Here is a 13,631-nt window from a genome sequence, read left to right as displayed (position 1 = left end):
TACTGTCTCTGCCATGAACTGGACACATTTAAAGTAATCAAAACATCCTCGGCCTTTTCTTGTCTCACATCCAGCAATCCTCATTAATAATTCTACAACATTCTGTCCACTTTATCCTAGTGCAATTCACTTTCATGTTTCCTATCTACTTCTTTAAACCATCAATAACCTTCTGATTTCTCTCTTCTTGCATGTGCTTCCTTGTCTAACTACTGCTTTTTAAGACCCCTTTCACACTGGGGCGGTTTTCAGGCGGTATTGCGCTAAAAATACCGCCTGAAAACCGCCCCTAAACAGCTGCCGCTGTTTGTTCAGTGTGAGAGCCCGAGGGCTTTCACACTGAAGCGCTGCGGTGGCAGGACGGTGAAAAAAGTCCTGCAAACCGCTTCTTTGGAGCGGGGAAGGAGCAGTGTATTCGCCGCTCCTTCCCCGCTCCTGCCCATTGAAATCAATGGGACAGCGCGGCTATACCGCTGTAATACCGCGGCTATAGCCGCGCTGTACGAGGGATTTAACCCTTTTTCGGCCGCCAGCGGGGGGTTAAAACCACACTGCTAGCGGCCGAATACCGCTGCTAGAACGACGGTACAGCAGCGCTAAAAATAGCGCTGTTGTACCGCCGACGCCCCCACCGCCCCAGTGTGAAAGGGGCCTAACTTGCATAGTTCCTTTAATATTCTGGCATGTTAAAATACTAAATCAGCCCGGTCTTATCAGTGTGTGGAACCTTTTCCCTTTTCACGCTCAGTAGGCTGGAATGGAGAACTAAACATTAAAATAATTATAACAATCATGGCTACCTTTTAGGAATTTAAATCAGCCCTTTTTTCTTTGTTTAAAATGAATCCTAGAGTTACATAACAAAAACTAACAATTTCAACTAGGATTCCACTTCTGCAACATAGTTAAATATTTCCCTTGGTCTTGTATAGGGATGAGCTTCGAGTTCGAGTCGCCAGTTCGCCAAACAGCGAACAATTTGGGGTGTTTGCGGCAAATGTGAATGCCGCGGAACACGCTTTAAAAGTCTATGGGAGAAATCAAAAGTGCTAATTTTAAAGGCTTATATGCATGGTATTGTCATAAAAAGTGTTTGGGGACCTGGGTCCTGCCCCAGGGGACATGTATCAATGCAAAAAAAAGTTTCAAAAACGGCCGTTTTTTCGGGAGCAGTGATTTTAATAATGCTTAAAGTGAAACAATAAAAGTGTAATATCCCTTAAAATTTCGTACCTGGGGGGTGTCTATAGTATGCCTGTAAAGGGGCGCATGTTTCCCCTGTTTAGAACAGTCTGAGAGCAAAATGACATTTCAAAGGAAAAAAGTCATTTAAAACTACTATTAATGTATTGCCGGTCCGACAATACACATAAAAGTTCATTAATAAAAACGGCATGGGAATTCCCCACAGGGGAACCCCGAACCAAAAAAAAAAAATGACGTGGGGGGTCCCCCTAAATTCCATACCAGGCCCTTCAGGTCTGGTATGGATATTAACGGGAACCCTGGCCAAAATTGAAAAAAAAAAATTAGGTGGGAGGTCCCCCTAAATTCCATACCAGGCTCTTCAGGTCTGGTATGAATATTAAGGGGAACCCCGGCCAAAATAAAAAAAAAATGACGTTGGTGGTCCCCCTAAATTCCATACCAGGCCCTTCAGGTCTGGTATGGATATTAAGGGGAACCCCGCGCCAAAATTTAGAAAAAAAACGGCGTAGGGTCCCCCCAAAAATCCATACTAGACCCTTATCCGAGCACGCAACCTGGCAGGCCGCAGGAAAAGAGGGGGGGACGAGAGAGCGCCCCCCCTGAACCGTACCAGGCCACATGCCCCCAACATTGGGAGGGTGCTTTGGGGTAGCCCCCCAAAACACCTTGTCCCCATGTTGATGAGGACAAGGGCCTTATCCCCACAACCCTGGCCGGTGGTTGTGGGGGTCTGCGGGCGGGGGGCTTATCGGAATCTGGAAGCCCCCTTTAACAAGGGGACCCCCAGATCCCGGCCCTCCCCCTGTGTGAAATGGTAAGGGGGTACAAAAGTACCCCTACCATTTCACTAAAAAACTGTCAAAAATGTTAAAAATGACAAGAGACAGTTTTTGACAATTCCTTTATATAAATTCTTCTTCTTTCTTCTTTCTTCTATCTTTTTCTGGTTCTTCTGGCTTTTCTGGTTCTTCCTCCGGTGATCTCGTCCAGCATCTCCTCCGCGGCGTCTTCTTCCCTTCTTCTCCTCGGGCCGCTCCGCATCCATGGCATGGAGGGAGGCTCCCGCTCTTCTCTTCATCTTCTTCTCTTCTTCATCTTCTTCTCCGGGCCGCTCCGCATCCATGGTGGCATGGAGGGAGGCTCCCGCTGTGTGACGCTTCTCCTCTTCTGACGGTTCTTAAATAACGGGGGCGGGGGGCCCCTCTGACGCACGGGGACATGACGGGACTTCCCTGTGGCATTCCCCGTGAAGAAGAAGATGGAAGAAGAAACCGAAGGAAGATAGAAGATAGAAGAAAGAAGAAAGAAGAAGCATTTAAATAAAGGAATTGTCAAAAACTGTCTCTTGTCATTTTTAACATTTTTGACAGTTTTTTAGTGATATAGTAGGGGTACTTTTGTACCCCCTTACCATTTCACACAGGGGGGAGGGCCGGAATCTGGGGGTCCCCTTGTTAAAGGGGGCTTCCAGATTCCGATATGCCCCCCGCCAGTAGACGCCCACAACCACCGGCCAAGGTTGTGGGGATGAGGCCCTTGTCCTCATCAACATGGGGACAAGGTATTTTGGGGGGCTACCCCAAAGCACCTTCCCAATGTTGAGGGCAGGTGGCCTGGTATGGTTCAGGAGGGGGGCGCTCTCTCGTCCCCCCCTCTTTTCCTGCAGCCTGCCAGGTTGCGTGCTTGGATAAGGGTCTGGTATGGATTTTTGGGGGGACCCCACGCCGTTTTTTTTTTAAATTTTGGCGTGGGGTTCCCCTTAAAATCCATACCAGACCTGAAGGGTGTATGCTTCTATGTGTATTGTCGGACCGGCAATGCATTAATAGCCGAGAGTAGTTTTGAATGACTTTTTTTCCTTTAAAATGTCATTTTGCCGTCAGACTGTTCTAAACACGGGAAAAATGCGCCCCTTTACAGGCATACTATATACACCCCCCAGGTACGAAATTTAAAGGGATATTACACTTTTATTGTTTGACTTTAAGCATTATTAAAATCATTGCTCCCGAAAAAACGCCTGTTTTTAAAACTTTTTTTTGCATTGGTCCATGTCCCCTGGGGCAGGACCCAGGTCCCCAAACACTTTTTATAACAATAACTTGCATATAAGCCTTTAAAATTAGCACTTTTGATTATTCATGTTCGTGTCCCAAACACTTTAACGGTGTTTGCATGTTCGAACTAATTTTTTCCTGTTCGCATGTTCTGGTGCGAACCGAACAGGGGGGTGTTCGGCTCATCCCTAGTCTTGTATATCACTCACATTTGAACATCACATGTTATACTAGTAATTTCATAGCTGGTCAAGAGTTAACATTTTACAGACACAGTCTCTCACACAGGATGTGTCCATCGAAGAAGGAGAATTAAGGGGGGTCAAAGGGGGAAGCTGGATGCTTGTCTCACTTCTCTCCTCTTCTACAAATGATTTCTCAGTTAGACTTACAAATACTTTCTTACAAAGGCTTCCCATCTTTCTCATATACCATTTCCTCAGTTTTAGTAGCTACAATTTAACTCTTCTGTATTGTTCACTTTTCTCATTTACAACTTTCTATAGTACTTAGATGTTCAAAAATCTCTGGCTTCAGACGGGCACCATCTTTTTAAGAAAATATCTGCAAACCACCTATTTCTCTTTTCTACAAATACACAATGTTACACAGCAATGTGAAGGTGAGGGGCGCCTCACTCCTTTCTTACACAGAAATACACGCGAGAGGAGAAGGTGAGGAAACTGCAAAAGACGAGCAGACTTCTCATATCCCCAAAGAATTCTCACACTTATTTTTTTTCAACTCAGCCATACTTATCTATCTTTCTGCATATCAAACATTTCTTAAACATTTAGATAACATTTGCATTGCCTGGTCTAATTCTCTTTTGCTAGACCATCAGTGATATGCATTAGAAAAACGTCAGGCTCATAACTAGTTAAAGATCATCACGTTGCATACTTTCAAAAATCCAATATTGTACACATTTAATCCTCTCATCCAACTCTGTCAATCGGCCATAAAAAAAATTAACATACACAGAAACCCAAGTTGATCATAACTCCTTCTGCTGGTATTAGATCAGCTCTGTTTTGGTCCAGTCTATAATAGTCTTAATAGTCTTGGTGTCATTTCTTAACCACTGTCCATATCTGTCTTTCATGTCTGTCATTCACTTGTGCCACTTCTACCTCTCCCGGCTTCGAGAGGTTAATGGGAGAGCCGTGCTCCCAATTTAGAGTCCTCATTCTCGAGTCTCATCTTACAAAATTTGTGGGTCGTCACCCAAAATTTGTCCTGGGCTACACACAGTAGCTGTCAAATGGCACTTTATTACACTTGGCCACACAGGCCTGTACACTTGCCACATAGGCATTACTCGCCACACAGGCTCACTAGTACAGTCCTCTGGTCAGACCTTCTCACAAGTCTCATAGATCTATTGACACCCCAAGCATAGAAACAAAGCATCAACATTGATAATTATTATCAGCTCTATTATTTCTGCAACAGGTAATGTAAATGAGTTATTTCGGTCAAACTGTGTAACATCAACATTACTCGAGTTTACACTTAATTTTACCTTAATCTCACCATCTCATCAACAGCATAAAACTCCTTCAGCCAATGGACCCCAGACACCGACTAAATACTCGCCACGGAGAGCAGAATAAGTAAGAATAACAGTTACTTATCGTGGCCACTTGTCTGTTCAACGTGAGTTTTGTCTCTCTGGCCGGGAGCCCACCGGACTGTATCCGAGTCGAAAGGCACCATTCTGTTAAATCAGGTCAGGGAGTCTCCAAAACAAGACATTCAGATGAGATAGTAGATCCAGATCTTTGTAAAATATAAGTAGGTGCTTTATTCATACACTGACACACACCGACTTCCAGCTCTACCGGTGGAATGAAGAAGGAAGTGTCTCTGACCTACAAGCATCAAGTTTAACAATATATACTTTATGAATATGCATAGGCTCTAGGCGTGCTATAGGTGTGACTGTATAGTTTAGTCCAATCAGCATTCATATCTTCTGATCAGCTTTGATAGACTCATGTAGTTGGACATGTGATTGCCATCATCCCATATAATATTTGAAAAAATATGAAAAAAACTATTGTGGGGTTTTTGAGACAATAAAATAATTAAATCTTAAATAAAAGTAATTTATTGTAATCATCAAATAGAACAAATTCATTGTATCTATAGATATTACAAACATACAAAAGATAAAATTTTTAAAAGTGACATTGCCTATTGGAATAATTGTGAGTGATACAGCCTACTGCATAGTTCAGTAACCACTGATACAAAGAGGTGGCGCTGAGTATCGGTAATCCAACGGGTTTCAATATATCTTATTCAGTGAATCTTCATCAGGGATATTGTATCACTATATTTTCCATAAGCACATTCAAAGCATAACAGGTGCATTCCCAAAGTCAGATCAGAAGAGAGTCCAAAATCCACCATACATCTAAGCCTGCCATTCATCCTCTACAGGACAGCTGGATGCAAACGAATCCCAATAAAGGCATTGCAAAAAACATGACTTAATAGTTTGTACTATATAAAGCATAAATACTCCTCCGGGTTCCAAAAGGACCATACAGAAAAGACTCCCAGGTGGTTGTAAGCCCCTCTGCTAAGATAGCCGAGGTAGCAAATGGCTGGAAATTATGCTTTATATAGTACAGACTATTAAGCCCCCACCGCCCCAGTGTGAAAGGACTCTTAAGGTTTGAAATCATATTATATGGTTTTGGTAAATCTGAATGAAAAAATATTCAGAAAATTGTATAGCGTGCATCCAGCTTAACACTATCCGCCCCCCAGACTGAAAATGCTGCTGTCCAAGGGTGCCTCTATTCCTCCTCTATCCAGAGTGGAGAAACCTTAAGCTAGGAAGTGTGTTACTGGCTGGTTTACCAGGTGGAAAGTATAAAAAACAAAGGTAAAACCGAAAGCAAACACCACGCCTAAGGACTGGTAATCCGCAACATATTGCATTTTTGCTCTTGAGTTTAGATGTGCTTTTGTAGCGCTCACCCCTGGAGGGGCCACTGAGAATAGACAGCCCCCCCCCAAAGTAGTACAGAGGCTGCCAGCCAGTTACACAAGCACAGTTTGATGCACACCGACATTACAGCCTCAGTCTAAGGCAGTGGTTCTCAACTCCTGTCCTCGGGACCCACTAACAGGCCAGGTTTGCAGGATAACTGAAATACATCACAGGTGATATCATTTGCTGCTCAGTGATTGCAGTAGTCTAGTCTGCATCTCCCCAAGGTAATATTTAAATTCTGGCCTGTTAGTGGGTCCTGAGGACCGGAGTTGAGAACCACTGGTCTAAGGTATTTTTTCTTAGAATTTATCGCTGAATAACTTCAAACAGGAGAGGGGTTTGATTGGTTCAGGCAACTGTCCCTGGTTTGGAGGGACTGCCCTTGATTTGGAACAAAGTCCCTCTGTCCCTCTTTCCTCTTCATCTGTCCTTCATTTTGGTCTGATCTATATAGTTGTATATAAAATATACTTTTGTCTTTCAAAAAGTGTTTCCCGGTGCTAAACCTTTCATCCAATTTCTAAATTGCTGCATTTGTAAAGTTCAAAAGCCAGTATAAAGGAATAGTAGTGGTAAAAAAATGCACTCGTGGGTTGAACCAATATTTTTTTTGTATAATTCTCATTTGAGGGAAGTGGCAAGGGGTGTGTCCTATGCCTACATACTTTTGCTTATCGGTGTCCCTCGTTCCCATCTCAAAAAGTTAGGAGGTATGCTTCAGGATATTCCAAAACAACTAATAGGACAAACTTCTAGCACAAATCCTTATAGCTGCAGGCACATATGAAAGCCCCGCTGTAGGTCTTATTCACAATGTCCCAGGAGCTGATTGCCACCCACCTTCCACAGCTAGTTCCACGGTGAGGGGGATAAAAAAGATCCTTCTACAGACTGGGACTTTAGGGCAGTGCCCTCCAGCAATGATTAATCTTCCCAGGCCCTCAGCTCAGCACCTGCTGAGGACCAAACTGCAAATCTTGTCTTAGTATAGCTGCCTCCCAGGGGTAGCAGCCCCAAGAGAACTGGAACCCTCCTAGCAGAGGAAAAACACTCAGGCCTCCCAAAACATTGATCACCCCCTCAGCCACCTGGACGCCCCCTTCCAGGGATTGGCTGAAACATGATAAATATTCATAACTGGATATTTGACTCTCTGCCCTACTGTATATTCTGGAAGCTTCTCCTAGAAGCAGGTATGAGAAATCAAACACCCAGCTTAGAAAGCCCTGACCAACCAAAAACTGCAGATCACTGCTTCACTGACTACAATAAGACCAAAAACTAAATTTAGCCTAACAATCCAATTAGAGGACAGTGCAACACTTTAAATATTTAGTAACCAGTTTTATTTATCTTGATTTCCTCTGTGGATAAGGTATGAGCACTGGTAGTCTCTTCCCTGTTCTGGCCACCTCTTTCCATCACCAGGTACAGGGGGGAAAAAACACTAAATTGCTCTTCCAGGGAAAGAGTAGAATATTTATATATTTATGTACACCCTGCATTTACTGCAAAGTTTTATTACTCCATTTGCTACCTTACATTCTGGATAACAAAACCAAAATAAAAAGGAAAGTCTGTGTAGCCTCCCTGGCGGTATGATGTCAGATTTTTGCGTCTCAAAGCGGTACAATTATTTTGCATAGAAATTTGGCGTTTTCTATTGTAGGCCTATAATTCTTAGCAATAACACACTTAAATCTGTCCAAATAAGAGTCTAGTAGATATCCCGGGTATGCTACCTTACATTCTGGATAACAAAACCAAAGTAAAAAGGAAAGTCTTTTTAATCGCTTCTGGACCAGCCGCCGCAGTTTTACTGTGGCAGGTTGGCAGGGCTGGTGCAAGGATTTTTGACACCCTAGGCGAAACCTCATTTTGCCGCCCCCCCCTTGGCTCCACCCCCTTTGCCCTGCCCATGTACACCCCACCTTTTTAATGACCACTACATCATATACAGCCTCACCAGCGCCCATCATATACAGCCTCTCCAGCGCCCATCATATACAGCCTCACCAGCGCCCATCATATACAGCTTCACCAGCGCCCATCATATACAGCCTCACCAGCGCCCATCATATACAGCTTCACCAGCGCCCATCATATACAGCCTCACCAGCGCCCATCATATACAGCTTCACCAGTGCCCATCATATACAGCCTCACCAGCGCCCATCATATACAGCCTCACCAGCGCCCATCATATACAGCCTCACCAGCGCCCATCATATACAGCCTCACCAGCGCCCATCATATACAGCTTCACCAGCGCCCATCATATACAGCTTCACCAGCGCCCATCATATACAGCTTCACCAGCGCCCATCATATACAGCCTCACCAGCGCCCATCATATACAGCTTCACCAGCGCCCATCATATACAGCTTCACCAGCGCCCATCATATACAGCTTCACCAGCGCCCATCATATACAGCCTCACCAGCGCCCATCATATACAGCCTCACCAGCGCCCATCATATACAGCTTCAGGGGGGGCCATTTGGTAGATCAGTCAATATAATACATATAATATTACACATACATCAATTTACATACATAATAATACAAACACATTTTAAAACTACATTTCATTGTCATCACATATACAATTTCATTAAGTCAGAGAGAAAGCAGCAGTTTTTACTTACCACACCAGTAACACCTGTTTCTCACTTGCACCAACTCTGCTGTCCTCACTCCTGCCTGTGTACCTGCCTGCTGCTTCTGTTCCAGCCAGCCCAGGTAGGCTCCACCTGTCCCCAAGCCCGGAGAGCCACTGCCAGGCGCCACTCCATGTTCTTATCTATCCCATGATGCTTCCAAGTTCCTCCATCCATGTACTCCTCCGCTCTAGTAGTGACACGGCCAGGAGAGCGGGGGGCGGGGCTGCTGGACACACTGACTGAGTGACATGGACACTGTACTGTAGAGCGGAGAGCGGCCTCGGCGGGACATTTTACATTCATCACAGTGTCAGGCGGAGAGCGCAGAGAGGGGGGAGGAAGGGGGGCTGCTGCTGCCGCCTGCCTGACACACACATCAGAGAGCGCCAGAGCGCCCTGGGGGTTGCTGGACGTCTGTGACCACACACTCATGATAGAAGAGCAGAGAAGAGGGGGGAATCGGATTACTGACAGTCTGGACTGGAAACACAGAAGAGCGGAGCGGGGCGGGGGGCGGCGGCGCTGCTTGACATGTCAGTGCGGTAGCTCTCTGGAGGACAGTGTGGGACTAAATAACATGCGGCCGGGCTCCCTAGGCGGAAGTGCGCCCTAGGCGGTTGCCTAGTCCGCCTAGTGGTAGCACCGGCCCTGCAGGTTGGCTCCCCTGTGCGAAATCACGTAACTATACATTGACCCACGGGGTCAGGATAGCAGACGCGTGCACCTTCAGCACAGCGGTGGTGCCAATGCTTGTGGCCGACGGTCGCGATAACCAAAGTAAATAAAAATGCGTTTTTTTCAAAATTGTTGCTCTTTTTTTGTTTATAGCGCAAAAAATAAAAACCGCAGAGGAGATCAAATACCACCAAAAGAAAGCTCTATTTGTAGGAAAAAAAGGACATCAATTTTGTTTGGGTACAACTTCGAACGACCGCGCAATTGTCAGTTAAAGCGACGCAGTGCTGAATCACAAAAAGTGCTCTGGTCAGGAAGGGGGTAAAATCTTCCGGGGCTGACGTGTTTAATGGCTCTTTAACGCTTACCAGTTTTCAGAGGGCTTTATAACAGCGACTGTCAGGTGTTCAGGAGACTCTACTTCCCTTGCTTTTTGGGGAGTTTTTTGCTTTTTTTTTAATTGCAGAACAGAAAATTTTACATTGTGGGACCATGCTTCAACTGCAAGCCAAGCATGGTTGCGGTGAGACCCCCATTGATCTCAATAGGTGAGTTTGTCAGGTGGAGTTTGTTGTCTGGAACCTTTCCCTGCTGCTAATAATGTCCCTGAGAGATGGATGACCTGTGCCTACACTACTCACACACGAAATGTGTGCCAAACCTGAGAGCCAGGGCCTTAAATGGACTTTGTCTGACCCAAGATGGCTGCTAGGGTCACATGGAGTGGCAGCATCCAATCAGATAGCTTCCTCAGTGACCCTGGAAACCATAGAGGAATCATGTTCCTCCTGACTTCCTCTCTCACTACAATGCCACTCTGGTTGAGCGCCACCTGCAGTGAAAACAATAGACTGCACCTGCCTACAAGCCCTTTGGCAGTTAGAAAAGCCACTTTCTGTCTCTTTCCTGTAGCCAGTCCTTGTTTCCACTAGTGTCCTCCAAGGTCTTCCAATTTTGTGATTCTTTTTACAGTATTCTGTGAGCTTTAATTTTAATTATGTGTATCTTTTACGTCCCCTGTACCTCTGGTGCATGAAACCAGAGACTAACAGAGCTGCTGACAGGAGAATATACATTAGCTGTTCCTCTCTTCCTTATTATTGCTTGTATTTCAGGTCTGACACTCCCAATAGGGGAATGACTTGAATCACATTGGGTGCAGGAGTGGTAAACAATTAAATTGCAAGTCCAGACAATTTTTTTTTTTAGTGGGCAAAGGTTAGAACTCCATTTTGAGTTATTACTGAAACCAAAGATGTCACGACGTTGGCTTGGGCTCACACAGTACAATGCTGCAGAGAATGGCTCTGACGTCATAATGTCACCTTGGTTCTCTGCAGTATTTAGGATTGCCCCTGTCAGAAAAGAGGATCCTGTTGTCATGTGACTGTCCAAAAGACACCGGTAATACAGGTATGTATACTGAAAATGTAAAAAACATAATGGCAGAGGGTGGTTGGATCTGGGATGGGGAGAAATGTTGCCACACCTGGAGTTGGGTTTTAGGAGAAATATTGTATAGGTGTACTTCCCTCCTTATTTACCATTCATTTCCTTTTAGTGTGGTAGTATTTAGGATTTGTTACTGTTTATAGTCTTATCTTGTATACAGATATGATTATTATTAAGTCCATGACCACCCTATCAGCATCAATACTAGACCACTAAGACTTATTTCTAACTTCTGTAACTCCAAATGCATCCAGAACCAGCATTTACCAGCTATTTAATGAAAGTAGGTTTCCTGCTTCGTTTACATCAGTGGTCTCCAAACTGTGGCCAGGGGACCAGATGCGGTCCTTTGCTAGCTTTTATCTGGCACTTGGGGCACTATTTCATTCACTGATACCAACAATGGGGCTTAATCCCCCCCCCCCACTGAAACCAGTGAAGGTGCACAATTCCTCCCCTTGGCACCAACAATGAGGCACAATTCCTCCCAATGACACCAAAAATTGGGCCCAATGACACCAATGATGGGGTATGAGTCCTCCCACTGACACCAGCAATGGGGCACAAATCCCCCCACTGACACCAATGATGGGGCACAATTCCTCCCAATGACACAAACGATGGGGCAGAATTCCTTCCAATGATGCCAACAATTGGGCCCAATGACACCAATGATGGGGCAGAATTGCTCCCAATGACACCAACAATGGGGCACAATTTCTCCCACTGACACCAAAGGGTCAATGTTTTTTCCCACTGACGTCGGGACCTTTTCCAGCCCCTCTAAAGTCTGCTGGACAATAAACTGGCCCCCTGTTTAGAAAGTTTGGAGATCCCTGGTCTACATAAATCCTTAAAAAAGAATTCCTGGTATGGATATTTTTACATAGTTGCCTTGGTCCAGAAATTGGAACCCAGAAGCTAGTGGAGATCACTGAAATAGTGGTGTCTACTACACTGATTTCCAGCTTCTATAGGAATTACACAGATATTGAACATATATACTTACATTGGTCCAATCGGGACAAGCGTAACTGTGTAAAACATATCCATATCTGACATCTTCTTTATTATATTAAAACTAATTTCCTACTCCTAATATGCATATTTCAAAGGAAGTTTTATCTGTACATCTGACAAACCATTAACAACAATTATTTAGTAATATATGGTTTAGTAATGCGTTCTTCTTTATTTCTCCAGCTCAGCCCTCTGTGTCTCTCGTTATAAACAGTGATGGGTCTCCGGAATGTAGAGCAATTGGTGGATTCCCGGCTGCAGAGATCTACTGGATCCCACATTCAGATGATATAAGCATAACCAAAATTAAAGATTTGGATGATACTTTGACAGTGATCAGTACATACAAGTCTGATGGAGTCAAGGCGACATGCCTTGTGTCTCATCCCACATTTGTGAGTCTCTGGAGGCAGTCTATTGTATTATCAGGTAAAATTGGTAAATGTATGGAAAGTATGTTTGATTCTCCTAATGAACAAAACAATAATAATCTCCTGCACTTGGGTGCTTAGTCTATAAATAAGTGGTGTGACCAACCCTCTAAATCAGACAGTGCCTGCAGTCTTGCTGTACCATGTACCATTGGTAATGCACAAGGTCGGTGCACCCTCCTTTTCTCTGTTTAGATTCTCCTAATGGACATATACCTGTACATCCAGCCTTCTTATGCCCCGTACACACGATCGGACATTGATCGGACATTCCGACAACAAAATCCATGGATTTTTTCCGACGGATGTTGGCTCAAACTTGTTTTGCGTACATGCGGTCGCACAAAGTTGTCGGAATTTCTGATCGCCAAGAACGTGGTGACGTACACCACGTACGACGAGACTAGAAAAGACCAGTTCAGAACCAAGCGCGGCACCCTTTGGGCTCCTTTTGCTAATCTCGTGTTAGTAAAAGTTTGGTGAGAGACGATTCGCGCTTTTTCAGACTCGTGGTTTTCAGATCGTTTTCTGCTGTTCAGTTTGTGCTTGTGGGTTTGTATCTGCTCTTCAGTGCGTGCAGCAAGTGATGCGTGACTCTTGTCATTCTGTTCTTGTTCGTTCGTTGCTGTTTTTCAGGTCGCTCTTCACAGGCCTTGCTGTTCTTCAGTGCGTTCTGTTACTTCGTTCTGAGCAGCCGACCGTTTTCTAGCCATGTTGCGTATACGTACTCCTCGTAGAGCTCGTGCTGTGCGGGGGCTTGGTGTTGGGGTCCTTACCTTGACACAAGTCCAGTCCATGAACAGGGTGGAGAGGAGTTCATGGACCAAGAATTGGTTGCTTCAGCGTGACCAGTTCTGTCATATGCCTTTGCTCCGTAAGATCCGTGAGAATAATCCTGATGATTTCAGGAACTTTCTCCGGATGACGGACCCCGTATTTCACCGTTTGTTGGCTTTGCTGACCCCTTATATTAGCAGGCAGGATACCTGCATGAGGCAAGCCATCACTCCGGAGTAGAGGCTCGTCGCCACCCTGCGGTGCTTGGCGGCGGGGAGAAGCCTGCAGGACTTGAAGTTCTCGTCAGGCATCTCCCCCCAGGCTCTGGGGATCATT

General features: G+C 44.9%; 1 protein-coding gene across 1 annotated transcript in view; it reads left to right on the top strand.

Annotated features, from left to right (window-relative positions):
- The window catches only part of LOC141130121 (cell surface glycoprotein CD200 receptor 1-B-like), a 43,685-nt gene that overhangs the window by 14,717 nt on the left and 15,337 nt on the right, over nt 1-13,631 (top strand). Inside the window, exons 3-4 of the mRNA XM_073618075.1 lie at nt 12,271-12,506; nt 13,603-13,616. Coding sequence (XP_073474176.1) covers nt 12,271-12,506; nt 13,603-13,616 — 250 coding nt within the window. The remainder of the gene's footprint in view (nt 1-12,270; nt 12,507-13,602; nt 13,617-13,631) is intronic.

The sequence above is a fragment of the Aquarana catesbeiana genome, linkage group LG02 (genome assembly GCF_042186555.1).
Source record: "Aquarana catesbeiana isolate 2022-GZ linkage group LG02, ASM4218655v1, whole genome shotgun sequence".
NCBI lineage: Eukaryota > Metazoa > Chordata > Amphibia > Anura > Ranidae > Aquarana > Aquarana catesbeiana.
This window is presented reverse-complemented; position numbering and strand designations above follow the sequence as displayed.